The following is a 26,970-nucleotide window of genomic DNA, read 5'->3' as shown; positions in this document are numbered from 1 at the left end:
TTGAAGCCAGAACTCCATAAACATTTTTTAAAAGGCGGGGTCTTGACTGTCACTGATTTCAAAAGCTGCTTTTGGCAAGTGGTAAATAAAATTCAGCCAGGAAATTTTTACTTCACTGAAGTGATAAAAGGATTATATTTGGCATACAGCTGTCAGTACATTTTTTCCCCATATAAAAACGGCACTGAGATTGTTATGTACTGAAAACAAGCAGCACAGAATTAAAGGGCCCTCAAGCTTTAAAATGGCAAATAGCATGGTCCTCCCCAAAATTAATTGAGCTAACTGCCCCCAAGAACACAACCTGTTCTCACAATCCAAGGCCAATGCAAGCAAGACATTCAGAGAAATCAGCGTTCAGCATGACAAATTGCTGGTGCAGAAGACAGCTTGCAAATCTTTTCTGGATGGCAAAAACTTTGTTATCAACCACTTTTATCAATGTTTTCTTCTTTATTACACATGCAATACTTACCTCTTCGAGGAGTTTGGTTTTTTGCAAAATCTGCTTGTTCAGAGATGCCACCTTCCTTCTGTGCTGCTGGGCAGCTCCAAGCCTTTCTGGTCGCTCCTCAGCAGAAAGCTCAGATTGCTGAAAAACAGTAACAACAGCCTTTTGGACCTCCCAACATTGCTTTCTGCTTCTTCAGAAGCTTAAGAAACACCAAAGTGGGACACACCTTATAAAAAACTGTGTTCCCCTGTCCAACAGAATGAACCACTGATTCATCTCACATCAAAATGAGGAAGCAGCTAAACAACTGAATTATATTCCAAAATTTACAAGTAAAGTAAGCTAAAAAAGTCAGGTGTCCTGGGACAGATGGAAATGCTACAGTGTACTAGAAGACAGACAATTTTTTTGCATCAGCATTATGGTTAAATCTGGTAGAGTTCTTAAATGGAAAAAACGTAAGTGTACTAAAAAACACATTAAGCCGTGATATTCACTGAACTTGTTGAATCAGAGATGTTGCACACCCCAGTAAGGAGCTCCAGAATTTTCAGAAGCCTTGAACAATAGTGTATTTAGATTCTGAAACAGAAGCTTGGATGCATCTTTATGGTGAATGACAATGCCATACTCAGTGTGGTAGATACATTTACCACTGAGGGTTTTTTGTGTGTGCAGGTGTACTATTGACACCAGCCTCTGAGAACTACTCCATCCAGCATGCATTGCCAAGAGTGTCTCATAAATACATAAGGAAGACAGCAATCTGGATCCAGTCTCTGGTTCTCTCTGGATTGTGAAGGCAAAGCTGACAGAAACATTCTTTATCAGAAATAACATTTATAATAGAAATTGTGTATTTGCAGTAGACAAAAGAATCATTAAAAACCAGCAATATCTTGATGTCTAAGGGATTATTTGCCTAAAAATTATTTGTACCTTTTGCAAGTCCTCACTTTAACACTTAAATCCATCCATTTTGGTAATCTTCTTCATGCACTCAGACTTCTTTTTTCCACTTAATCCATTTTCCAATATTTCATTAGAAAACCAGTTAATTTTCAAGTACCTCAAGTGCTAATTTATAGCCTGTCAAAGATTTCAATACTAAGTGCTTTTTGAATAATTACCAAATGTTGACAACTGCTACAATGCATAATCATAGAAAATGCTACAAGAAGTGTGATAAACTCTTCACTCATATTTGCTCCTGGTTCCACTCTAGGCAGATGGGTAAGCAGCTTAATTTTAAATAAAAATAAGAGGCAAAACCTGTTTTCCTCCTCTCCATTTTCTGTGTTATTCATATTGAAGAGCAGCTTAATGATTTGTTATGTTTTTACATCCACAGCAAGAAAAGACCAATCCTGACATCTTAACCCATCAATCCACAGGCTTGCTTTCCTTTTGGAAGTGCCTCTAAGCAACACCTGTAACCCTGAACCACTCAACAAATACACATTCAGTCTTACTTACTCCTCTCCTTATTTAGTCAAACCACATTCCTTCATCATGTTATACATTCCAAAGCCTCATCCTTCTCACCACACATTAGCCTTTTACATGCATAAGATACAAATGGAGAAAAATGGAAATGCAAGAGAAAGAAACATGAGCTAAACCAGTCTGAGACTGATGTTTGCAAAAACAGTAAAAATCCATACACTACAGCTTTGGCATTAAATAAAAAAGGATCATATTTCAAGAAGTGAATTTTATAGCTTGCTTTTTGAAAATGGGAAAGAACCATCACCCCAATACAGAGGTTTCTGCAGAGAAATCCTGGTCTGCAAATGAAAAAGACAGGGGTGAGCATCATGCAGTCACTGTGGGCTAAGGATCCATTCTGCAACAACACTGTAGCTTTAAAGTTATCAAGGATGTGGGTTCCAACTTGTGGAGAAAAACCCATCTTTCAGCACAGAAGAAAGCAAGCACAAATTATAGAATTGCTTTTGGCCTTTTTGTTACCACTTTGCTTTTGGCCTTTTTGTTACCTGATCTCTCACTACACTGAAACAGCAGTTGCCTCGTGAGCACAGTTTAAGAAGCTGTATTTGAGCACTAATCTCTCTGTTTAAAGATGATCAATTTGCTACTCATTAATAATTTTCTGCCAACATTTTTAGAAGGTGAGGGACAACACTGAAATCCTTCCTCCAGTTCACCCAGCAAGTTAACATGGGAGCAGAGGAGGGGCAAATGCAGAAAACTGTAAGCATTGATCTTGTGCAAAAATGCCTCTTGTAAGAAAGGTCCTGGCATATGGCAACATCAGACCCAGAATTTGGGTTGCCAGCTATCTTCACTGGGCTTGTGGATTCTATTAAGACTCTGGTGGACAAATAAGCACTGCTGTGTTTCTCAGGCTATGTATAGTTACCTTGGGCTAAGATTATTAGAATTATATCCAAACATTGCTAATGTTTCAATAAACTCTTTGATAACTTCCTTAATTCTTTTCCTTGTGCATGCATATGTGCACAGAAATTTTATTTTTTTTTAATCACATTCAATAGATTTGAAGAGTGATCTATTTTTGGTTTGACTTGAATCAGTTCTTACTTTCCAGAGTATTAATCACTGTTCTACTATAATAGTCAAGGTCCTGCTGCCTTCTCTCAGAACAGAAGAAATGTAACATTGAAATATGACCCTTGAGCTTCTGTTCTTCCAATCTTTTATAACAGAGAAAGGCCAAGAATTTGCTGTTGAGCTATAGGGTTTATCTCCAAAATGGGAAAGCTCCATACCTCAAATGTGTCAACAAAAAGGAAGAAATATGAGAAGACTATTGGACAAGTAAGAGCAACCTATAGCTCATATCTGGCAGTGATGTACTGTATGCATTAATTGCTTGAAAAGCTAGATTTTCTTCTCACATTACTGCAAAAAACAGTCACAGTTCAACACAGTAACTGGAGCAAACACACATTTAATTGTTTTGAATTCTCAAAGCAACAAAGGTTTGGATTTGATGAAATGAAACTCAAGACCCAGGGCATGACTGAGAACTGGAGTCCAGTGCAAGCACCTGGAAATCTGAGTGGAGGAGGCCTAGACTTTTCTCTGAGCAGGCCCACAGAGCTGTATTTCTGTGTTTAACACTGAACATTTTAAAACACATCAAGAATTTAGGCCTGTAGTTTGAATAGATAAAACTCAGGCCCTTCTTCCTTCATTAAAGCCTTTAGGCAGGTGCTTAAACCCAAACTAGTCATTAATGTTATTCAGGGATGTCACACCAAAAGCCTGTGTATGTTTAAATCTCTTTAAAATAAATTCTGGCTGTGCTGCTACCCACAGCATGTATTAAAAAGTGTGTTTCAAGAGAATCATGGCAATGAAGTTGGCCGTTTAAGGCCTAAATTAACAAGCTACCAAACACCACATGGTTAAACCCACTCAGGTAACACACTCACCTTCTCAGCATATTCAGACACAATTTGCTTGATCTCATCTGACTGGAGTCCAACAATCTGGCCAACTGTGCTTGCTGTCAGTTTGCCCTGCAATTGTATCAAGAAAATGCTTGGAGTTTTGGAACTGCCTGTACTTTTACATGCCAATTTCCAAGAAGATCTAATTTTAAATAGAAATTTGCGCAATGGGTAAAAATCTCTAATCATAAGGAAAGTCCAGGAAACATTTCACTCCCCAAACATAATTTTGCTGATAGAAATTTCTCACTAAAATCTTTTTAGCAAATTTTTATTAATATTTCAGAAACTTATTTTTTATTCTTTATACTGAATTTTGCATTTGCAGTAATAAAACTCTAAGCATGCAGGCATGTGCAAGAATTCACCTTTAAACTGCATGCATGTATAAAACCAGTTTTCAAAGAGAACTGAATTCTACAATGGATTTCAGTAGAAAGCATGTCAAATCAACTCTGAGACTAATTATTACCTTTTGTTTCATGACTCCAACATAAACAGAAACAATGTTTAACAACTGAATTTATTCCCAGTGCTTTCACCCAGAAATCAAAGAACAGACTACAAATTCCATTACATCATTAAACACAATGAATTAAGAAGATACATATCCAGTATCACATATCCAGTATTTTCAGTGTCTGACACTAATGCTGTTGTTTATAAATATTTATCAAAGCTTTGAAAAGCACCTTGAAAGGCATAAAATTTTCCTCCACTCTCCTCAGTAAGAAGATTATTCCTCTGAATAACTTCACAAGATGAACAAAGTAAGATAGTGCATCTTGGGTAGCTGCAGAGTGATATCTTTCCTCTGAAATTCTTGTAGAAATCATTTGAAAGAGGCACTTATTTATATTGTTGTTATCATTTCAAGGCAAATGATGAACTAATTAGCCTTGTAAAATTTACTGTCTTGCTGATTCAACCATCTTTTATGCACTCTCCTTTTGAAAATTTAAACACAGTCATTTCCAAGACTTCAGACCTGAATCAGCAGTCTGATTTTAGGAACAATTACCACAATCAACCATAATTTAAACAAATCTGTATCAGTTTTAAATGCTACTGACCTCTTCTGTTGCCATTGCAGCCATTCCAGTCATCAGAGTTTTAATGCGAAGCTAGAGCAAAATATGAAGAATCACACATAACAATTTAACTTTTATTATTTAGCCTTTTTCTGTCAGGGACACATACATATAATTAGTATCATATAACATGTGTTTTAAAACATGTAGTGGGGCACTAAGGCTGTGAAAGTTAAAGAAGAGGCAGCTAAAGTTACCAAATTTAAGGAAAATTTCTTGTCACAGTAAACATTCACTCAGATTATTCAGCTCCCACTGTCAACCAAAAATCAATCTTTTAAAAAAATGCTCAGATTAAAAAACAAAAAAGCAAACAAACAAAAAAAACAAAAATGGTTTTTGGGTATTAAACATCAACAAACATTAATTCTGTGCGTCAATTTCAGGCTCCCTGTTCTCCTGTGGGAACCAACTCTCACTTCAACTAACCATGAAAATTTTCCTTCTTTTGGAGAACAACTGGGCAGTAAAAATTGCTGCTCTCCCCCGTAGTTAGTAACTCCCATGCCTACTGTGTCTGGGGCTCACCTCTTCAGCAGCCTGAAGGTCATCTTCATCACAAGGCTCAGCTTTCCCTGCTGCTGCAAGCCCTGGAGGTAGCACTGCTTTTTTATCTTCAGCCTTTTAAAAAAAAATTAAGACATTATTATACCTAGTTCCAATATTCTAAAGTGTTAAGAAAAACATCAAGGAGAAAACTGGAAGGTAGCTGTTCTGTTTATATGAATACATTTCAGCTACTGGAACATCCTCACACTCAAATCATGCCAAATGTAAGCCTCCCTGATTTCCCACAAGTATTCCAACTGCTCCAACTGTGCCTCTGGCTTCCTATGGACTCATCTGGTCCAAAGATTCCTTATTCCACAGCCTTCTGAGAGCTACCAATCTCAGGAGACAACCAAGAATATGGTGCCTACTACACAGGACAAGACTGAAAACTTTTTTTTACATAAATCATTTTTGCAACTTAATATTGGTGTAACAAACATACAACATAGAAAGTGCAAACCTGCCTGGTTCAGTTAGAAGAATTCGTACCACTGAAGTAAAGAGAACTGGGGACAGCCAGACTCAATTTCTAGGTGACTCTACTGTACCACTAACCTATTTCACTGTCCACTTCTGCCTTACTGGAGATTCAGTTTCCACAACAATCATGATGAATGTCTAATATACAATATCCCAAAGGCAACAGAATTTTTGGAGAAACAAAGTGAACTCTATAAACATGACTAGTGGCTACTCTGAGGGAGTAAAAAAAATCTGAGGGGAAAACAGGCATGCTTAGGTTGGGAAATATCTCCATTTATAAAAAATTAAATGTGAAATTTGTATGTGGAATATTGAAATAATAAAGAAGAGCCACTTTAATCTACTCAATGTATTGTTGGGTCCATACCATGCTTAATGTATTATCTTCATTATCTCTGTCTATAATACAAACTTGTAGCCAAATTAATATCTGCACTGAAATAATAAAACTGCAGGTAGACTGCATTTTAAGGACGTTTTAAGATTCCATAATCATCAAAAGCACAGCAAGGACATTACTTTTCAAGAAGAACAATGATTTATTTATGCCATGGTATCACTTTTCTCTATCACATTAAACAAACTGTTTCGTAATAAATGTCTGCAATATTTCCTACCAAGTTGAATGGTTCTTTGAAAAGAAAAACCCTTAAATGGTCACATCATAGAACACTCAGTTAAAAAATACTCACTAAAGAGACAAGATATGTCATTACCTAACAGTAAAAATCAAACCAAAACAAATACAACATCCAAACTCTCTTTCTTCTAAGCAAAAAAAAAAAAAAGTTTGCAAAATGTGATCTGTGAGCAGAGATGAAGGAAATCCTTTAAAAAAGGGTAATCAATTCCACCTTTCACAGCATGCAGATTTTTAGTTCCAGTTAGCCATTTTTAAGATCTGTTAATAACAGAAGTTATAGCTGTTTATTCTGCTGTTTTCTTTTAAGATTTAACAGTAACTAACACTTCAACAATGCAGCTCTTCCCACAATTTGAGTATTTTAAATTATTACATTTTTTACCTGTTCTGTTTTTCCTGCTTGTCTGCTGAATCCGTATCTCCTAAAAGAACAATAGCAACATGAAGGAAAAATACTGTTGTTTATGACTTTCACAAATACATTAAGTTTCTATCAGTTTTCAACATAAGATATGCACCAAGAGCCAGGACTAAATCAGTTTTGAAATGTTTCAAGGAAACTAAATAAGCAGGTACTGGAGCATATTTACAGAATGATTTCAGATCCATCTACTCCTTCCATCAAGATTTGCAAATCTCGACTTTCCATAAAATACTGTCATGTAAAGCTCATGAAGGGAAAAAGCAATGCCCTCTTCCCATTCGAAAGTTACTCCTGCGTTATTACACTACACTCCATGTCAGTGTTAAAAGGAAAGTACTCAAAACAGAGAGACAAAAAAAAAAAAAAAATCTAAAAATCTATGGCTTTAGGGGAAAAGAAGCCCCTGAAGATACAAAATGGAATTCAAATGTCATCCACACTTGTTAAGTATTAAGAGCTCAGAGAGCAGACAAGCTGTCCTTACCACTAAACTGTGAAAAGAAAACTGGAAATAGAAACCAGAAATGGAAGCTCTGTAACTTCCTTTTTATATGTTTGGAGAGCTCTCAGTAAACCAGAGGGACTTTCAGAGATAATGGAAAAGTGAAAGCCTTTGTAACTTTGTTTCTGAATGAAAGTTTGCAGAAAAGTAAGAAGACAAAACATTCAACCATGATTCAGCCTCCTGATGCAGCAACTACATGAGAACTAGAAAAAGAAGCAACAGCAACTGCAGCTCCTTTTTCACCAAATTTTCATCAGATTGCTTGCAAAAAACCAATATTGATTGACACACACTACCTGGAAGGGTCGTGAATTTAAGCCATTTTTATAAAGAACAAGTATGTCAAAGAAACATACCCTAGTAGGAGCATAAAACTTGAACTTGGTCTCCCATTGTACAAAATACAGTTCACACATACGAGGACTGTCCATTCCCCAAAGAATTTACAGGGTAATTAAACAAGATTGGAAACCAAACAGGAGTAAATCTGAAATAGTTCAATTCTAAAGTAGTAGGAAAAACCCTACCACAACCCAAATATTATCTGTACTGCTTGTAATACACACTACAAAACCCACAGAGAGCTAAATGAAGCCTTTCACCTGCCATATTCCAGAAGTGTAGCATGAACCTTTGATTCCTCATCCAGCAGTTCCTCAGCTCCCGTCTGACGTTTGTATTTTCTCTGGGGTTTGTAAACCTCCTGCAAGACAGTGAATGAATTCAGAGCTTGTAAAAGGGTTTTCTAAAATAAATGAGGAATTGTTATCTAGAGTGATATACACACTGTTTGCTTTCCAACTCAATATACTTACCTGAATAAACATCCTTCACCTTCTCTTTTTGGAATTACATTGTAAGATCTTACTGAATTGATTTCTAAGCAATTTGCTACAGAAATTGTCTAAGTTTAAAAAAATTATAAATTACTATTTAACATGGAACAATGTCTCAGCCATCTCCTCTGCCATGTTTGAAAGAATAATAAAAATTAACACACTCAACATCTATTAAATTGATTTGGCTAATGCCAGTGTCTAGAAATGTTACCTCCTTTGTGAGTTAATTCTATTTTTAAACTCTGATTAGTTAATTAAATGCAATTATTATTTACTCAATGATCACAGGTTACAATGGAATTAAAGCAGATTTTATTATAATTTAAGGAACAAAAATGTCTCAAGAAGTTTGGTAGTAAAATTACTTTAATCTCCTTCTGTCCCAGTGTAATCCAATATCTGGACAACAGCCCATCAAATAAAACAAGAACTCACAGTTACTATTTTGTACTGATAGAGCTGCTTCCAATTTAAAAACAAAAGGGAGAATATTTCTTGCTTGATCTGACTTTCTGCACTGTGCAAACTATTATTTTCAACAAACAATTCCTGCACCATAACACAGCCGAAATGGCTTTCCATCTTTTTCAAATATGTAATCCCAAAGTAGAGATTTCAAACAAGTGAAAATTGACAATATTCCTTGGCAGGCTTCTCCTGAATTTGTCTGTTGCTTTTTACAATTTTTACTTCATTTCTAATCTTAATTTCTGTCATCTTTGCTTGCAGCTATTCAATCTTGCTGCATTTTTGACTGTCACATGAAAAAGCTTTTTATGACCAAGGATCTTCCACTAAATGTACTTTCACATCTACAGAAAGGCAATGTAAGTCATAAAGGTAATTACTTTTTGGTACTTTTATGGTGGCATTCTATTTTATACCAGTGCTATATGAAGTGTAGGCATCATACCCTAAACATTAGTCTGGGCATCAGGTAACTGAGCAGTTGAACAAAACCACTGCAAGATAACCTCAATTCATCAGCCAGTCACCTTTCAGTAGCAGTAGTCCTTATTCTAATGACCATCACTGATAGTTAACATTCCCTTTTTCAGCCTCTAGGCCCGATCATGACCATGAATCTTAGTGTACTGTCCCTTTGAGAAAAAAGGGTAGGTCCTTAGATCAGTTATAATAACGAATTCAGACAACAGACTCATCTTTCATACTTGCTGATCCACTTTTAGGAGAGTGGATTTCTCTTCCAGTTCCAATGCACAATGATTTAAAGGTGACCTGTGGGAACCCAGAGTGCAGACAATATTTCTCTGCCTGTTTTGAAGAATTTTACCCCCTGAACAACACTGGTTTTGACCTGCGCCCTTGGAAAAACTTCCTACTCTTAGAGAAGAACTAGAAACTACACTAGAGTAAATTAGGTGATAGACTACTATGTAAGATTGTCACAGGGTGAAAAATTTAGAGGTTTTGGGTTTGTTAATGTAGTAAATAAATAAAAGCAAAAAACATCAAAATGGAGGATTATTGTTGTTCTCCAAACCTTCTTCTTCTACTACTCTATATTCTGCAGTAAAAGTAGTTTGGGATGATTGGACAAAGAATTCCACAGTTCCTGGCTGTGTTACTGAATAATTGGCAGAAAAGTAAAAATAATGTACGTTTTTAGTAACCATTGGTTGATTTACCTTTAAAAAGGCTGTGTAATCTTGGTAATTCAACTTTCTCCTGTATTCTCTGCTCTGTGCTATGTCTGGATCACACCAGTGACTCTTTTCCTCTGATAAGACTTAATAAACAACTATCAAGAAGCAGCAAAGGCTGGGAGTCCCTGTTTGTGTCTCAAACTCCTGGCAAGGACTTTAAAAACTCTCTCCCATCAGGAGAGGTTTGATTATGGCACGATCTGTGTCAGTGACCTGCAAAGGAGCCTTCATCTAACAGCCACCTTCTCCTCCTTCCAGTTCCTATGGATAGATGGGAAAGCTTGTGAACATTCTGCCTTGAAAATTCATTCTGTGTGTTCTTCTAGACTGCACTCATGCCTTAATGCCTTAAGAGGTCTCATGAACTAATCTTTCATTAAGAAGATCAGGTGCCAGCTGTAGAAGACATGATCCTAACAGAGCTCATACATTTAGGGAAAAGGTATTTGACTAATGATACCCTGAGCAATGATGAACAAAGGTAAAAACTTCATGCACCTATAAACTAGAGATCTGTGAGACAGAGTAGAAGACAGAATACAAATTAATAGAACATGAACACTAAGCCCTGAAAACTTCTGATTCTCAGTAACCAAAGGGAACCCTTCATCGCTGTTAATCAAGTATCTTCTTTATTTTCTAAATTATTTTAAAATTTAAATTTACTGAAAATTTTAGGTACTGGTGTCCCATAACAGCATTGTGATTATTTTGTTTCTGTCTCTTCAGTGACAAGATCAAGATCAGCCACTTGGATAGAGAATCTTTAGTGCTATTTAAGGACAGTGCAGGTAAAGGGCACACTTGAAAAATTAGGACAATTATTCTGAAATTGAAAATAAGCAGAACCCCAATGAATTTCAAGTGGTACTTGATAGAATACATATTTGTAATTTGCTTTCTCACACAGGTTTGCATTGTCTCTCAGTTTAAAGGGCTATACAGGTGGATAAATGACGCAATGATACCTATGTTCAGGGGGAGCTAACTTCTAAAACAGAAAATATGTCTCACTGGAAAGGCAAGCGTTTCTAGTTGGAGTAAAAGACTCACCGTAAGTCTGCTAATAATTAAAAAGCTCAATCAAATCATGGGGAACAATACTTTAGAGACTGTAATTGAAATTTCCAAAGCAAGGACAATTATTCAAACATTAACAAAGGAGTTACACTTGTCATTACCTGGAGACTTGCCTTGCAATGTTATTCTATAAACACATGCTGTAATTCAACCACATATATTAGGCTCAGTAGCACTCAGGTCATTTGCACAGAAGAACAGCTCCCTCCCTCCAAAACCTGACAAAGAGTAAGGTGGCTTGACTGGTACACTACACACCCTTTCATACGGCTCCTTACACCAGCACTGAGCACCTCCATCTGTGCATGAGGAGCTCAGGGTGCCTGGCTAGAGCTGTCTGAAAAAGCATTGATTTTCTCAGGAGAGCAGGGTTTCATCATCTATTAAAGAGCCTTGGAAATGTCCCATTCAAAGCAAACCCAGATTTCTCACCTCTTGTCAAATGCTAGTTTGGAATTTATCAAGATGGTCCAAAAAATCCCCAAAACCAGTAGCAAACTACCGAGAGTCAGAAATGGTGAACTGATGGTCCCAAGCAAAGAGGGAAATTAGAAAGCAAGGACAGAAACTCCAGTGACCAGCCAGGCAGCTGAATTCAAGTATGAGTGAGAGAGCTTACATATTTTATGTGCCACTCTCTGTCACATTCATGAACTAGGTTTCAAAAATATATACAAACAGTTTACCCAAGAGTTAGACGATTTGCATGTGAAGAGGGAGAACACAGCTGAGATCGCCTCTCCCAACCAACATCTGCTACTTGAAGAAAACATTTCTGAAGCAGGGTGTGTACTTTCATTGCTAATTACAAGAAGTTAAAAAGTCAGGTTTTGAAATGAAGGTAATTGAGATCATCATCATATTAACTAATTTCAAGACAAATAGAACAACTGCTGATAGCTTTAAATACATTTAAGTGTGCTGAGTGTTTAATAGTCTGTAAGCTACCTTGTGACTTTTGTTTGATAGTGTGGAATTCCACACACTCTGTGCAGGCAGTTGATACAGTTTATCTACTCACACAATGCACACCTAAAAGGTTTTCAATCTAATATATTGGCATTCGAGACCTGTTCTAAGAATGAAACTCAACATGTAACTTAATTGGAATCTTCTCATGAGAAAACCCAGGACTGGCTGCATAAAACAGAATTAACCACCTCCATTTCATTAGTAAAATCACTTGCTTCTTCATCATAGAAAAAGAAATCTAACATACTTACAAAGATATCAGTAACCGTTTTGATCACCTTCTCTTTTCTTTGCATGAATTCATCATCCTGAAAGACATTAGTGAAGGTAATTAAAAATACCAGGAATGGAGATTAAATCTCAAACATTCTAACTGTTCTGTGAAACAAAGCTGTCAAATACTTTCTGAGCTGCCCAATGATTTGGTGAAATGTTAGTGATTTGCTGTAACACAGAAAAGTACCTGCTTCTGCCATCAGATGGTAGGTAGGTCATTAAAACTGCATCCAGATCAGCAGCCCTTCTGCTCTCTGCTTAGGCAGTACCTGACACAAATGCAATCCCAGCCCACTACTGGGCTCTCCAATCTTTACTACACTTTTAAGAAATGAACCTGAGATAGACTTGATATGGAAAAGAGAAGCTTCCTGTAACTGTTATTTTAGTTTTTAAGCATTAACAATAATAATTTAAAAAAAAATCAAAATCAAAACCACGCCAAGTTAATAAAATCTGTCTATCCCAGTACTAGGACATCTACCTTTAATCCTGTTACTAAGAGACAAAACTTGGGTTCTACATGTTAAACATGGAATTGCCTTGTGATATGTATGAACAGAATTGATGGCTTTGCACTACAGGCACATATCCAAGGTCATTCAATCTCTCCTCCTCTACCAAGGAAACTTCATATCATTGCTGAAGAACAGTTCAGTTTTTGAATGAACTTTTTTACAAATCTAGTTTTCAAGAACAAGTTTTGGGGTTTGGATACAGAGAGACAATAGCTGCCCTTCAGCACTCTGAAAGAAACCCTAAATTATAGAGCATAAACAGTGTATTAAGTCTCAGTTAGCTACATCAGCTTCTCCACAGCATACTGGGTATTTCCGAACAGCTAGAATGACAAAAAATTACCAAATATTGCAGAAAAACTAAGGCAATCATTAAGCAAAAGTTAACCAGAATCTACAAAATTTCTGTCACGATAATGCTTAAACTTTTTCCCAGATGAATTTGTACAGGATTCCTTTAGGACTGATTCATAAAATGATTGCAAAAGCAACTCTGATAAAGCATGCAGATTTCAGAGCTGTGGGGCTGGTACTGCAATTGAGTACTTGACACACTATCACAGAAACAAGAACTGTCTTGATCTTACCTCTGGCAGTCTGTGAGTTTTTTGAAACTGTGATATAGAGTAAGAACGGACATAATCTCCCATTTCTTCCCTTGTTTCTATTGCACGCTTCACCAGCCACTGAAAAAAAAATTGTACCAGCTGAAAACAGAAGAATAAGAGCAGCAAACACCAAACTACTGCATAATTTTTAAATACATTATAAAAGCTAAAAGCACATTTTAAGCACAAAAACAAGAAGATGTGATTTATTTGTAAACATGGAAAATCTTTGGCCTAATCCTACCAAAATGTGTCAGCATTTGCTACTTTATAAACGTCACATTTCTTCGTCTGTGCATATGTTTCCTCTGTGAAATTCTCCTATTATAGATCACTCACTGGTTTAAAAAACTACAGCTCCACCATGAAAAGACATATCTTCAAGCCTATGAAATGTTCATGAAGAACCACATGCCTATGCAAGAAAAAAGACTTCTGACATTTATAAGACCACACAAAAAGCCACAAAATATTGAAGTACATTTTAAACAATGTTGGAGGAGATAAATCTTGCAGGCTGTTGACAGCCTGTGCAGGAGGTCACAGAAGAGATGAGATCAATCGTGGGATCCAAGTTTGAACCAGCAACTGTTTCCTGTGCTATAACCATGAACCCCTGGAAAGTGAGGGGAACATGATGACAAGAGATGAAAATGCTGACTATTAATTACCAAGCACATCTGAAAACAAGACTGTGTACATACTTTTGCCTCTGATCATAAGCAGAATTTATTAGGAAGAACATTTCTGCCCATTGGAATATCTGTTAGACTTTTTTTAAATTTTTTTTTTAAAGTTCTGCTACAGTCTGTGGCAGTGAGCCAACTCAGCCTAATTTCTTCCTGTAGGGAAGGATCCATCTGAATTCTTGCACAGTGCAAGAGCTAATGGGACACAACGCCAGGCTGAAGAGCAAGCTTTTGTATTATTTGGAAACTGATTTGAGATCTACAGATAGCAAGGAGAATCTTGAGTTTAACAGGGCATTGAATTAAGTGCCATTATCAAATACATAATTCCTATGTGGTGTAGTCAGCATTTCATATTTTGCATGGTCTTTTTCAGAACACAGTATACTGGTGACACCAATAAGTTTTCCTTGAAGTCTGATGAGGATCCTGCAGTATGTGGAGTAGGCAGAACTTCACAGAGATCTGACAGAAAGACACATTTTTTAAAGAAAGATCCTCTACATACCAAAAACTAAGCCCATCAAAAAAGAACATCATTGCCAAGTAGGCGTCAGCTCTACCACTACTGGCCAGCTACAAATACCAAGACCCACTGCTCTCAGAGAAACCCAGAAGTACATTTCCTCCCTGTTTCTCATTGCCAGAGGCAATATCCCAAACCAGGATTTGGGATAAAGCAGGTGAGAGAAAAGAATACCTAGTGCTATCGTTTTTACAGCAGGAGCAATATATTTCCTGTGAAAGAAGCCTTGTGTTTGATAAATGTAACCATTCATTGCCATCAAGTGACCAGGGCAAGAAACTCACCTGGGTTGAATTTTAGTTTTAGGAAATAGAATTCAGAAGTAAAAACTCGCATTAGCAAGATACCAACTTCCCACCTTAGGCAGCATCACCACAGCCTGAAAGCTGTGTAAGAGTAGCACACACCACAGAATGTTTTGTGGGGAGTGCAGTTAAGTGTGGTTTTCCACAGGAGCCTCCTACTAGAAGATAACAGGAAAGAGCACCAGGAAGTTTTCCCCACTTCTTACAAACCAAAATTTAGATTCAATTCTTACTCACTAAATTCCTTCACGGACATGAGGTAAGGAGATATTTAATGGAAAAGAAGCTTCCTTAACAGTCTTCATTTTGCCTATCTGTCAAAGATACATTTCTGTGTGCAGATGAAAGGAAAATCAAAAAATGATAACAACATGCCAAGGATTCTCAAAATACCACATGTAACTGGAACACATCAAGTGTTAGCTTAAATCTTAATAAACTTGAGAACGATGCACGTGGTGAGTTAGTGGTGCTCAACAAATACACAGTAAGAAGATCACTTGTCAGAGCACAGTTTTTAAGTGATATGAAATAAGGATGAATTATGCCTAAAGAAATGACCCCGGTGGCTTTTGCCTTATTCATGTCCTTCTGATTCAAGGTCTATCTGCACAACTTACTCCATATGCTTAAACACAGACCTAAGGTATTTGTTCTATTTCCTAGTCTGGCAAAGAGGACTATCAGAGTCCACGACAAGATTAAACTTTGGCTTCTTTAAGCAGCCATTCCACAATAGGCACAATCTGACTCCATGGCAAAGAATTTAGAGTATGTTTTCTAAATGTGAATCAAGCAATACTTAAAAATTCTATCATCCATAATGTCACTTCATTCTTTAAAAACATTAATTCAAACTACTTCTCTGTGATTATTTTTTCCAAAGTTAAATAAAGACCCAAACAATAATTCAAAGCTTTGTTATATTTTTTATGCAAGTTTTATGGCCTTTTTCAGCAAAGTATCAATACACCATGAAATTATTACCTGAACAACAGGAAATATATGAATGAAATCCAGTCCCTGGATCTGATGTGGTTCCAAACGATGTGGACACTTCATTTTTGGTAACACTGACACAATTTTTTCCGTTAAGGCACTATTATAAAACAACAAAAAGACAGATGTATATATGCTACAATTTTCTTTTGTAAATTACAAATTATTTTTGCAAACACAATAGTTCAAAGATTCCCTCTAGTGGCTTCCACTATATATACTGAAAAGCAATCAAACTCATTTACAACACAGCTTTTACAGGTAGTATTTATATCATCAGTCTGTGAAGAGGTGATTAAGCCCCACTTACAGGCTCCTACCTTGGAAATTTAACTATTACAGAAAATTTCAGGATCTGCATGTCTGGACAGATGAAATACCCATGTAAGATACACCTACAAACACCTTTGCACGTTTTAGTGTACACTCAATATGAAGAGACAGTAGCTTTAAGAATAGTTACATTAAGTAAGAGATGTGCACTCCAAGGAAGTCCAGAATCAAATATAAGAACTTAAGACTTTATTTAGCAGAACTCACAGAATATATCCTGATGTTACTCCTGAAACTTTATGAATTTAAATACATACTGCACTTAAAATCTAAATACACAGTACACTTCACATACTTTTCAAGTGACTAAAACTGAATTGGCAGCAATCTCATTCTAGAGCTCAGTAAGAGCTGGTTAAGTGAAAGGATTACCCTGCCACAAGGGATCCCTCTGCAAGAAATTCATCCTGTTTCCACTGAATACCTAATTTTAGGGCAAGAATTTTTTTGGCTACCAATGTTGACAAGTACATTTTTAAAGCAGGTGTCACTACTGAGGATGAAAACTTTACTAGGAAAACCAAAGCTATTTTTCCATGAAGGAGAAAAATTAACTGGTCCAGTATTGACCTCAATGATATTTAATACTGTCCAAATGGACAACTAAGATCCTGGAAGAACAAAAGGGGATCAAGATATATGAGACAGTGACCAAAATCTGGGAATAGAGCCTGAAACATTTTACTTCCTGGAGGGAAGTGAAGCACAATCAAAGCCAATGCAATTAAAACAAAAGCTATTTATCCAATAGATGCAAGATCCTCTCCTAATGTATGTTTCCATGTTTATTTCAGCTCAGTAATTAAATAACAGGACACCTTCACAATGCCTTTGGAATAATAGTGAGAAAACACAGTTTAACTTTTCCTTATCTTGAGAACACCACAGAAGCCCTGAGCCTCTACCAATACAAACATTACATGGACATCAAAACAGCCTATGCTACTGTCATACTGAACACTTTAGATTTACAAATAAATCATTGTTGCTGTTTTGGGAGACGAGCCTGGTTTTTGTTTTGCCAATTTTGCATCCAGTCAGCTGGAAAAATAACAGAACACTTTGAGAACAACTTAACTATCTCCTACCTGGTTGTTCTTAAGGATAACAAAGATAAAAAACTACCACCACCATCTTCATTCATGGTCTCTACTTAAAGCATTGCTGACTGCAAAGAATTATGTAGTTAGTTATGTATGATGATTTGAGTGTCTCCAAATGCAATTGCAAAACCCACAAATATTTATTTTGAAAAGCCGTGTAAATGCTCCATGACTTTCAAGAAAACAACACAGAAAGATTTCTTTTTAACTACATTGAGTAAACAAGTCTCTTCATGCCACTGTAATTTGTCAGGCTAATCTTATTTCCTGGAAATTTTAATTATGGCTCTTTTATCACAGATACACAAAGAAATAATGGAGTTTAGAATGTGTTCCCTATCCCAGCAAAAACAATGTCTATAACCTCCCTGGTACAGGAATTAGCTGGCTTATGAGCAAATTCCATGCCTAAGAAATGAATCAAACAAAATGTTCTCATTGGGTCACCCTGAGAAGGAAATCCCCCTCAGTATGGGGCAGGTAACTATTTTGGCAACAGTGACATGCTTTAAATTCTGTTTGCTGATGCCTACAATTCCAACCCAGAACCATAAAAGGGAGTCAGAGGTTATTTACACAGCAGAACTGCAGACACATGAAACTCAGGGAAGGTCTTCTAATGTTGCATTCCAGCTTCCAGCAGCGTGGTCTCCCTCTGCCCTTTGCTTTGGCCTCTGCATCATCCCCTTGTGCCAGCACAAGCATCTGTGCAGCTGCACAGAGAACCAGATCCAGGAATTCATTCATGTTAAAACTATTCTCTTTTTTTTTTCCTTTTGGGGTGTTTTGGGTTTTTTGGGTTTGGTTTTTTTTTGGGGGGGGGGGGGGTAGGTTTTAACCTGCATCAGCTCCCAATTCAGTTCAGTGTGGAGCCACACAAATGCTTTCAGTGCTTAGTAGGGATATAAGAACATTGCAGCCCAGTGGGAATAGCCCTGCCTTTTCTGAAATAAGCTTCTTCCTGGTTTTAGGATTTGTGGAACGACAGTCTGAGAAACCCAGAAACCCATGCAACGTTTTGTAAACAGGCAGTCCTCAAAAGCAGGAAATTTAAACTAAAACTCTTTCTTAGAAACAGAAAAATAGAAGGTAACTTCCCCTTCCCCACCCACTTTTTATTTTCTAAGAAAAAGAAGAAAAATCCCCCACTTGCCATTTAATCAACTCACATTTTTTGACCAATAGTAGAGTTTTCCTGAAATAATAAATCCACGTCGATATCGAAGCTGCAGGTAGTGATACACCACGTCATGCCTCCCACCACCTGGCAAAGGAGCAACAGCATGGTCAGGGCCACTTTAAACTGAAGAGGTAAACCCAAATACATCTTTGAGGCTTTATTTATTTTAGAAACGACATCTCAATAATCTCTCCATGCTCAGTATCCTCTCTGCTCTAAGACAGACTGAAATACATGGCATAACCATATCAACTTCATACAATACTACACATAATACACAGGTACCAGAAGACAGAAACCAGCCTAGCAGTTATTGACTATCTAAATTCCTCTTTTAGCTTTATATATTAGTTTTGAAACAGCTCTCAGATTGAAAAAAGAAAACCAAACAAAAAAAACAATGGATACAAAGCAACAGTATGTTAAATGTCATGACCTCTAAAAAGTGACCATATCAAAATTTTATCAAGGGTCATAATTACTGCAGTTATATATTTACCTTTTTATATACATCTTTGCTACTATTACTTCTTGCTTGCTGACATATGCAACACAAAGTGCTAGACACAGTATCAGCACAGCAATGGAAATCCCCAGCTCTGTAGAAATCTCTATTTCAGGCCCTATTCTGACATAGGCATATTTAAACTCCTGAGCCATTTCATCAACTTTACATAAATATTTAAAGACAACTTTTCATAAATATGTGCAAAATAACCTAAATGTATGCAAAGGCAAAGAAGAGAAAAAGGGAGTAAAATGTGGAGTAACTTGCCAACATCATGCAGCAAATTAGGACCCCGGGTTTGTAACAAGGTTTCTGACACATCACCCCTCTCACGCTCCCCTCTAAACTGATAACCTACACATCCCTTTTGCATTAGCAGTGTGAACGTTTTCAGTAGCAATGCTCATTTCGGTGAGGTTGGGCACTGTCATGAAATGGTAACTTTGCAAGCGTATTTAAGTAAGTATAAGTGATTTCCACACATAAATGCAACAATGTTACCTCCTAAGGCAGTCTCCTTCAAACTACTCTCTCTGTGAGCAGAGACTCCTGAGCAGCTACTGTTAGCAATACCAAGGAGTTTGAATAAAATAAAATTGCACTGCAAAGTAAGGCTGTGCTATGATCAAAGACAGAGCAGAAAACAGAAGAGTCCATTTCAAGGCTGCTGTAGTTCTGTGTTTTCAAACGCTGGTTCAGGAATTTCTCACAGAGTCAGCACTAAAACAATTCAGAAATCTCTCTTCAACCCGAACTTTGCTCACTCTCAGTATCACACACTTCCTGTCTAGGACAATGAAAGGTTAACAAATATGACATTCTATAGATAAGTAAAAACAACCCCAAAATAATCTCACCAGGCTAACTGTTCCATTCTTACACAGACACTTCCTCATTTCTCATCAATGTTGTTTTTAAAATTACCATGCTATCTCCACATATCCTAGCTATTCTAACTGCTGTTGAGAGAGGGAGGAAAATTCCCTGTACACAATTCTAACACAGGCCGTAACACCCACAATAAAAGCAGACAGCAGTTGGTTTGCATCCAGTTGTCTCCTCTAAAACAGGCCTTGCTGCACAAAATTGTCTTTCAAGACTGAGGAGGTCCTGTCTGTCTGAAACTAGGTCATTTGCAGAATTATTCACACAGGGAAGCCTCACAGGTTGCAAATGTCTCTTATAAAGTCACCTAGAATTGCTAAGCAAACTGGCAAAACATATAAGCCTCATACTTAAAAAAGGCATTGAAAAATATTGTGCTGGCCTCACCTTGTCAAAGGGTGATAACCCCTTGATTCTTGCTCGGAAATATCCAGCAGCCACCAACAGTTCCAAAATTTCAGTCAACTTGATGTTTTGTTCCTCATCTTCTCTTGTTTCAACCTGACAAACAAACAACACAACACTAATTCAGCTTTTCTCATTCATTTGAGAAATGAACGTTTTCTGAACTTAACCTTGGCACAGATCACGTACCAGAGAAAACCTGTCTTCTATGAGCAACTTGGTTTAATGCTAAAACTGTTCATTTGAAAGACATTAAAGAAACAGGTAACACATTTCTACATGGATTTAACATCACATATTTTCACCCAGCTAAATGCTTTTACTGATCGAACTCCTGGTCCACTGCTTGCCTCCAGCTAGTGAGATTGTCCTACTGCCATAAGGCAGTTAATTTATTCTCCATTTCGCACATTTCGTTCAATTTCAGGGTTCATAAAATCACACGCCTCAATTTAACCTCTATCCCAGCCGAAACAGGACACGCTTCTATAATTCTTCTACAAAAACAGGAGGACACGCTCACATGGAATTCCACTTTTTGGGCAATGCAATTTCAAAGCACAGTGGTAACAAAAAGTAAACTGTGACGGGCAGCCCGGACAGCCTCAGTGCTGCGAAGCCTCACCACCACAGCCAGCCCGTCCCAGTGCTTTTGTCCCCACCTTACAGGATGAAACCCCACAGCTCCGGGGATACACATGATTTCCTAGAGGCACACGGCTCCCGAACACCTCGGCCCTAGGCCGGAGAGACGGTAACAAGGTATCCCCCGAGAGCTACAGGGACCCACCTGCACGCCCTTCCCACCTCCAACCCTTTGGGCACCCTCTTCCTCTCCGCTCCCTCCCAAGGGAACCCGGCGAGCCCAGCTTGCAGAGGGGACGCGGCAAGGCGGTGGTGCACCGAAGGTGACCCGCACAGCGCTGCCGGCAGCCCCACAGGCCTCCCCGCGCCCCCCGCGCCCAGCCTGCTGCGCGGCACCGACCCCCGCGCTCCCGGCGAGGGCCGGGAACGAGGGGAAGGAGCAGCCGGGGATCCCGGGGACGCCGGTGCAGCGGGGCCGGAGCAAGAGCTGCCGCGGCTCGGCAGCGCCCGGGGGACGAGCGGCTGGGAGAGACGCGGCTCCGGTACCTCCTGCGGGGCCTGGCGCTCCTGTCCCCGCGGGACCCCCATCGCCCTCCGCCGCCGGCCGCGCCGCTGTCACGTCCGCTCCCCGCCGCCGCAGCGCCCCGGCGAAGGGGTGTTCCCGGCCGGCGGCTGCCGGGTTCCCCCGCCCTCGCTCAATGGTTCGCCCGCACCCTTCTTGCGTACAAGCGCATCCGGGCCGTGCCATTCGCGGCCGAGGGGGTGCGGGGAAAGGAGGGCGGCGGCTCATGTGACTGACGGGCTGCGCGGAGCGCAGCGGCCGCGGCCCCGCCCGCGGGCTGCGCCCTTGGGGGCGCCGCCGGGTGCCCCCGTGCGTCCTCGTGCCCACGGCCCCTCAGAGCACAGCTCCTCCCCGCGGGCACCGCGGGCCCCGGGCCATTCCCGTGCGCGGCGTTGCCCTTCTCCAGCCGCTGTTTCCTTCTTTTTTTCCCTTTTGCAAGGGGTCCTGAGGCCTCCCGCCAGCATGGAGGACAAGTTAACTGAGTGCTCTGTGACTGCGAGGCGCCTCACGGCCGCTCATGCTCCATAGGGCGCTGACACTTCTCACTGCCAGCCGTATTTCCTTTGGTGACCGAACAGCTGAAGGGGGGTTTAATTCTGTTTTTTCTCCCCTGCACACAGGTCCCGGAATCACTTAGGTTGGAATCCCAGAATCAATTAGGTTGGGAAAGACCTCTGAAATCACCAGGTCCAAGACTGAACACCACCATGTCAACTGGACCATGGTACCAAGGGCCATTTCTAGGCTTTCCTTAAACACTTCCAGGGACGGTGATTTCACCACTTCCCTAAGAATAGAGCTCCTTCCCCTCGTTCCCGGCCCTCGCCGGGAGCGCGGGGGTCGGTGCCGCGCAGCAGGCTGGGCGCGGGGAGGCCTGTGGGGCTGCCGGCAGCGCTGTGCGGGTCACCTTCGGTGCACCATCGCATTCATTCCAATATCTAATCATGCTTTCTGTGAAGAAATTTTTGCTAATAACCTAAACCACCCCTGGCACAGCTTAAGACTATGTCCTCTCATCCTGTCGCTGGTTTCCTGGGAGAAGAGCCCGACCCCCACCTAGCTGCACCCTCCTCCTTCCAGGGAGTTGCAGAGATTGAAAAAGTCACCCCTGAGCTTCCTCCAGGCTAAACACCCCCCGCTCCCTCAGCTGCTGCTCATCAAACAGTCCCATGCTGAGGAACCCCTGCAACGTGCTGGCTCTACCTCCCAGCGGAGGTAGAGCCCCCATCAGGGGGCCATGTCTGAGCATCCCCTGGTGGGAAGGTGGGCACCTGAATGTGCTGGAGCCTGGCCTCCCATCCTGGGCTTGGCAGCACCGGGCAGACCCTGATGGGTGTGCTGGGGTCTGGATGCTGTGCCCAGGCTGGTTGCCAACACACGTTGGATTCATGAATAAAATCACACCAATGCCCAGGGATTTGATGGGCTGAACCGCCTGGTAGCAAACCATGGCAGTATTCATGGGTAGCATTCTTGTTGGCGATGGCTTCAGAAATACCTGACAGGGGTCTCTTTTCAAGTCTATCACAGGTGTTCTGTTTCCAGACTCTTTGCCACATATAGAGTATTAAAAAGAATAACCTTGCACTCAGCTGTGGCTAGAAGCATCTCAAGAAGGTGAAGGAACAGGAGAGCAGTGTTCCCATCCTTTGGACGGCAGCAGAGCATACGTGAGCCAGTCCGTTCTGACTGCTGCCCTGACAGAGTGAGCAAAACAATAGTAACAATAATAAAAGTAAAAATAGGCCAGACCAGCTCAGGCCTGGTTTAACCACAGGCCACATCTTAATTAGAGCTGCAGAACACTGTTCCACAGCCCCAGAGGCTAATGTGGCCACCACAGCAATATGGACTGTCTGTGTTTTGTCTGTCTTCTCCTCACAGAGAACTGTACGTCTCTAATTTGATTGCCATGCAGAGGAAGAATGAAGCCAACAAAAAGCAGGGACAAAGAGAAGGGTTGAAACAGGAGAGTGTTAGAAGGGATGTAGACAACCTTCAGACGCACCAGCAAGTGCAGGTCATAAGGCAACTGCTGAGAAGAAACATCAACTTGAGAAAAATTTTCCTGAGCCATGATATGGTCATGAAATTCATTTCCAAAGAAATACATTAAAGAAAAAGGAAAAATAAAAAGCCAAAAGTAGTATAAGCTAGGGGCTTAAGTAGTAACTGAGTATCAGACAAGGGAGGGAATTAACCTACCCCAGGAAACAGAACTGTTTCTCTGGCTTTTTAAAGCACAGTAATCCAAAGGAAGGAGACAGGGCTAATTAACTCCTATGAACTTTAAAACTCATGCAACTGGCCCCCAAAATCACAAAGCTGGCCTGAAATGATGTAGTTACAGAAATGTAATAGGTTGTTTTAATTTGCTCTATGTCTATGAGACCACAAGGACTGGAGACATTTTTCTCCTTTATAGGCTGGAATTTTCCTTCTGTTGGTATGTAGTTAGGAAAGAAAAAGGAAAGGCACAAAAATACAAAAATCTATGGTCATTACAACTCATCTTGGATCACTTGAACCTCAATACAATACTTCTCAAAAGCACTGCTTCCCAATACCTAATTGTGATGCAAATTCACTCAGTTACCCAGACAGAGCTGTTGTCCCCTATGACATTTGGATAATCAATCTTCTAAATACCACTTAGGTTTAAGAAGAGTCCCAAGAGGGTTACCATCTAAAAAAGAAAAACCTCCCTTCCTTCAGGTTTTTAGATTTTGTGCTTCCAAATCTCTAGCAGATTCAACTTAGGCTTTGGTTTCCCTTTCCCTACTTCATTTTGATCTGTGAAGGTAAGTGAGCTCTGGTGCTTGGTGCAGCTGCTTTCAACAATCATGTCTTGAATTTCCTTTTTCATTAATCTTGATCCCATGAAGCTGAGCTGAAGAGCTTCATCCTTTTTTCATACAGCCATGTGATTCATTTCGCTGTTCAGCCTGGACTTGTGACATCATCAAACTCAGTCACCACTGAAAATTTAGCAGTAAGTCTCACTGTCTCTTCTAGCACATATTTGTTTCTTTTTGTAATAAGAATAAAAATGTGTGATGGAGTTGTAACAGCAACAGGAAGGGTTCCACTCTTTGTAGAGCAGACACAGTTAGATAAACAAAGTAACTTAAGTAACTTTCCAATGTTCTCTATGCTGAGAAGGCCTAAAAGCGATTTATTTCCATTCTGCATGATAGATAAAATAAAGTAAGTGTAACTTCCTGTGCAATGGTCCTTCCTACAGCATCTTCTTGTTAAGGTACAACATTTGTTTATGGATACCATAAAACAAAGTGTCATGGACACATCTCGGAGTAAATGGAAAGGATCTCAGTGGTTGCACTGGGCTATGGACCTCGGTACTGCCATGACTGCATCTTCTCAGCTGGATTCCTACTAACAGCAGAAAGTGAAGCCAGCTGTAGGGAACTAAACCCAAGCCTTCCAGACTCAGTGTCAAATTCTGCATTGTTTTCTGTGGCTCATCTCTTGGGTGAGCTCTTTTTTAAGCCATTTTGTTGCCTAGCAGCCCCAGCAGAGAGATCACTTCCATCCTGATCCCTAATGAAATGATACCTGTGATGGTTTTCATCCAGGTTTCTGGAATCAGCAATACTGTTGGCCACAACACTAGAATCTCCCTCGGTATGCATTTACTCTTTTAATTTGTTGTCTTGGTTGTATCCCATCTCCTTACAGTTACTCGGTTCCCCTTCATCTATTTCCTGAGATGTAGTAAGCATAGAGAACCATTCAGTGGGCAATTGCAAATTCCCAATTATCGTCAGCGGAAATGAGACTGTGCACTGTGAAATGAAAAAGTCACAGACCTGTTACAGTAGCCACTGTGTTAGGGGCTGCAGCAGACCATTGCATTTTTGCATTGCAAACCAACTGATATTCTCTGCAAGGTATTGTGCCCTTTCAGCACTCACCTAGAACAGCAAATAGTGATGTTTTAAACATGCTCACTATCGTACCCATGGGTGACATTCAGAAGGTCCAGTCCAGCCAAGGTCCTGTTCAGTCTCTCCTCTGAACAATTCCTGGTTTTGGCACTTAATAGTTTAAAACAAACAGGCAGACAAGAAGACCGTTTTTCTTGAAAAATATGTTTGTGTCATTTTTAACATTGTTTAATATTGTTAAGATTGGCAATATGAACACAAACATTTTTAGCTCACTTTCCAAGCTGTTAGCTCATCCCAACCAAACCCTAGGCAAACATAGGCAAAACAGGTGAGAGTAATGGCTGCGGTAACACAAGAAACTCCTGTTCATGGTCATTTTGGTGATGTAGTTAGAAAAGGACCACAGAGTAGTTCCTTTCTTAAATAGGAAAGACTTTGTGGCCTGTGGAATCTGGAGAAGAAAAGGTAGTCTGATAGTGAAAATACTGCGGTTCTGATAAGAAAAAAAGTCACAGATCCCTCCTGGTCCACATAACAGAAGTTGACAGAATTGGTGGCTGGTCCTCTCTACAGTTTCATCTGTGCCTGGTCTAAAGTCTGCCTGGAGAGTAATGAGAATATTATAACTAAGTGTCTGATGAATACTAAAGGTTTTACCAGACTTCTCTTTCTGCATCATCATGTTTTTGATCACATGACTCAAAGACTGTGGTCAGGATATGCAAGTAGCCAAGCATTTTGGGTATTTCAATTTTTGAGAGGCTTGATTTTCAGAGAGTGCTACTGTACTCTCTTTGAAAAACAGGCTGCTGAGGAGTTTCTCAGTTTCTACATGGGTACATGTTGCAAAGTCCAGGCAAGGACAGGCATAGCACACCTTGACACAGAGTAGCCACCCCCAGAGAGGTCTGTTTGGGACAGTGCCTTTACACATCTTCTCTTCTCAAAGTCTCAGGTCATCTGTAGCTGTTATGCTCAAAAGAAATTAATCTCCGGGACAATGAAGTGGGTCTTTCTAACTCACAAATCCATAGAATTACTAATTAAGTCTGATTCACTGAGCCTCGACCTGAGAAGGAATAAACAAAATGAGAACCTTTGCACTGTAAGTGCATCACACACTCCTTAATTTGGGCCAGGATATTAAATTACAGATCACAGGTCTGTCTGTGATGCTCACACAGTGAAGAAACACTGTGCTTCATTTGTGTATTGAGACTGAGCAAATCTGGAATTGTTGGAAAACAAAAAGCCCAGGAACTTATAAATATATTTGTGAAAGGTAAAACTTCTCCAAACAGAATCACCAGTAAGATTTATTTGATGTTCAAAGAATAAGAGACTACAGGTCATTGGATTACTGATTTACAAATCTTTTCAAAGGTGCAGAGAGGTATATATTTTCACTGTGGCATTTTTAGGCAAAA

General features: G+C 39.6%; 1 protein-coding gene across 1 annotated transcript in view; it reads right to left on the bottom strand.

Annotated features, from left to right (window-relative positions):
- CCDC93 (CCC complex scaffolding subunit CCDC93) overlaps positions 1 to 21,749 on the bottom strand; it is a 36,224-nt gene extending 14,475 nt beyond the window's left edge. The window contains exons 1-12 of the mRNA XM_082284694.1: positions 21,617 to 21,749; positions 20,468 to 20,581; positions 18,677 to 18,771; positions 16,060 to 16,171; positions 13,532 to 13,630; positions 12,402 to 12,458; positions 8,195 to 8,295; positions 7,046 to 7,085; positions 5,514 to 5,606; positions 4,968 to 5,018; positions 3,877 to 3,963; positions 476 to 592 (exon numbers count right to left, since the gene is read on the bottom strand). Of these exons, the coding sequence (XP_082140820.1) occupies positions 476 to 592; positions 3,877 to 3,963; positions 4,968 to 5,018; positions 5,514 to 5,606; positions 7,046 to 7,085; positions 8,195 to 8,295; positions 12,402 to 12,458; positions 13,532 to 13,630; positions 16,060 to 16,171; positions 18,677 to 18,771; positions 20,468 to 20,581; positions 21,617 to 21,658 (1,008 nt within the window). The 5' untranslated portion in view covers positions 21,659 to 21,749. The remainder of the gene's footprint in view (positions 1 to 475; positions 593 to 3,876; positions 3,964 to 4,967; positions 5,019 to 5,513; positions 5,607 to 7,045; positions 7,086 to 8,194; positions 8,296 to 12,401; positions 12,459 to 13,531; positions 13,631 to 16,059; positions 16,172 to 18,676; positions 18,772 to 20,467; positions 20,582 to 21,616) is intronic.
- Between the last annotated feature and the right edge of the window lie 5,221 nt (positions 21,750 to 26,970).

Source organism: Coloeus monedula (genome assembly GCF_965178545.1).
Source record: "Coloeus monedula genome assembly, chromosome: 7".
In the NCBI taxonomy this organism is placed as follows: Eukaryota; Metazoa; Chordata; class Aves; order Passeriformes; family Corvidae; genus Coloeus; species Coloeus monedula.
Note: the sequence above shows the minus strand (reverse complement) of the source record. Positions and strands in the feature narration are given on the sequence as shown.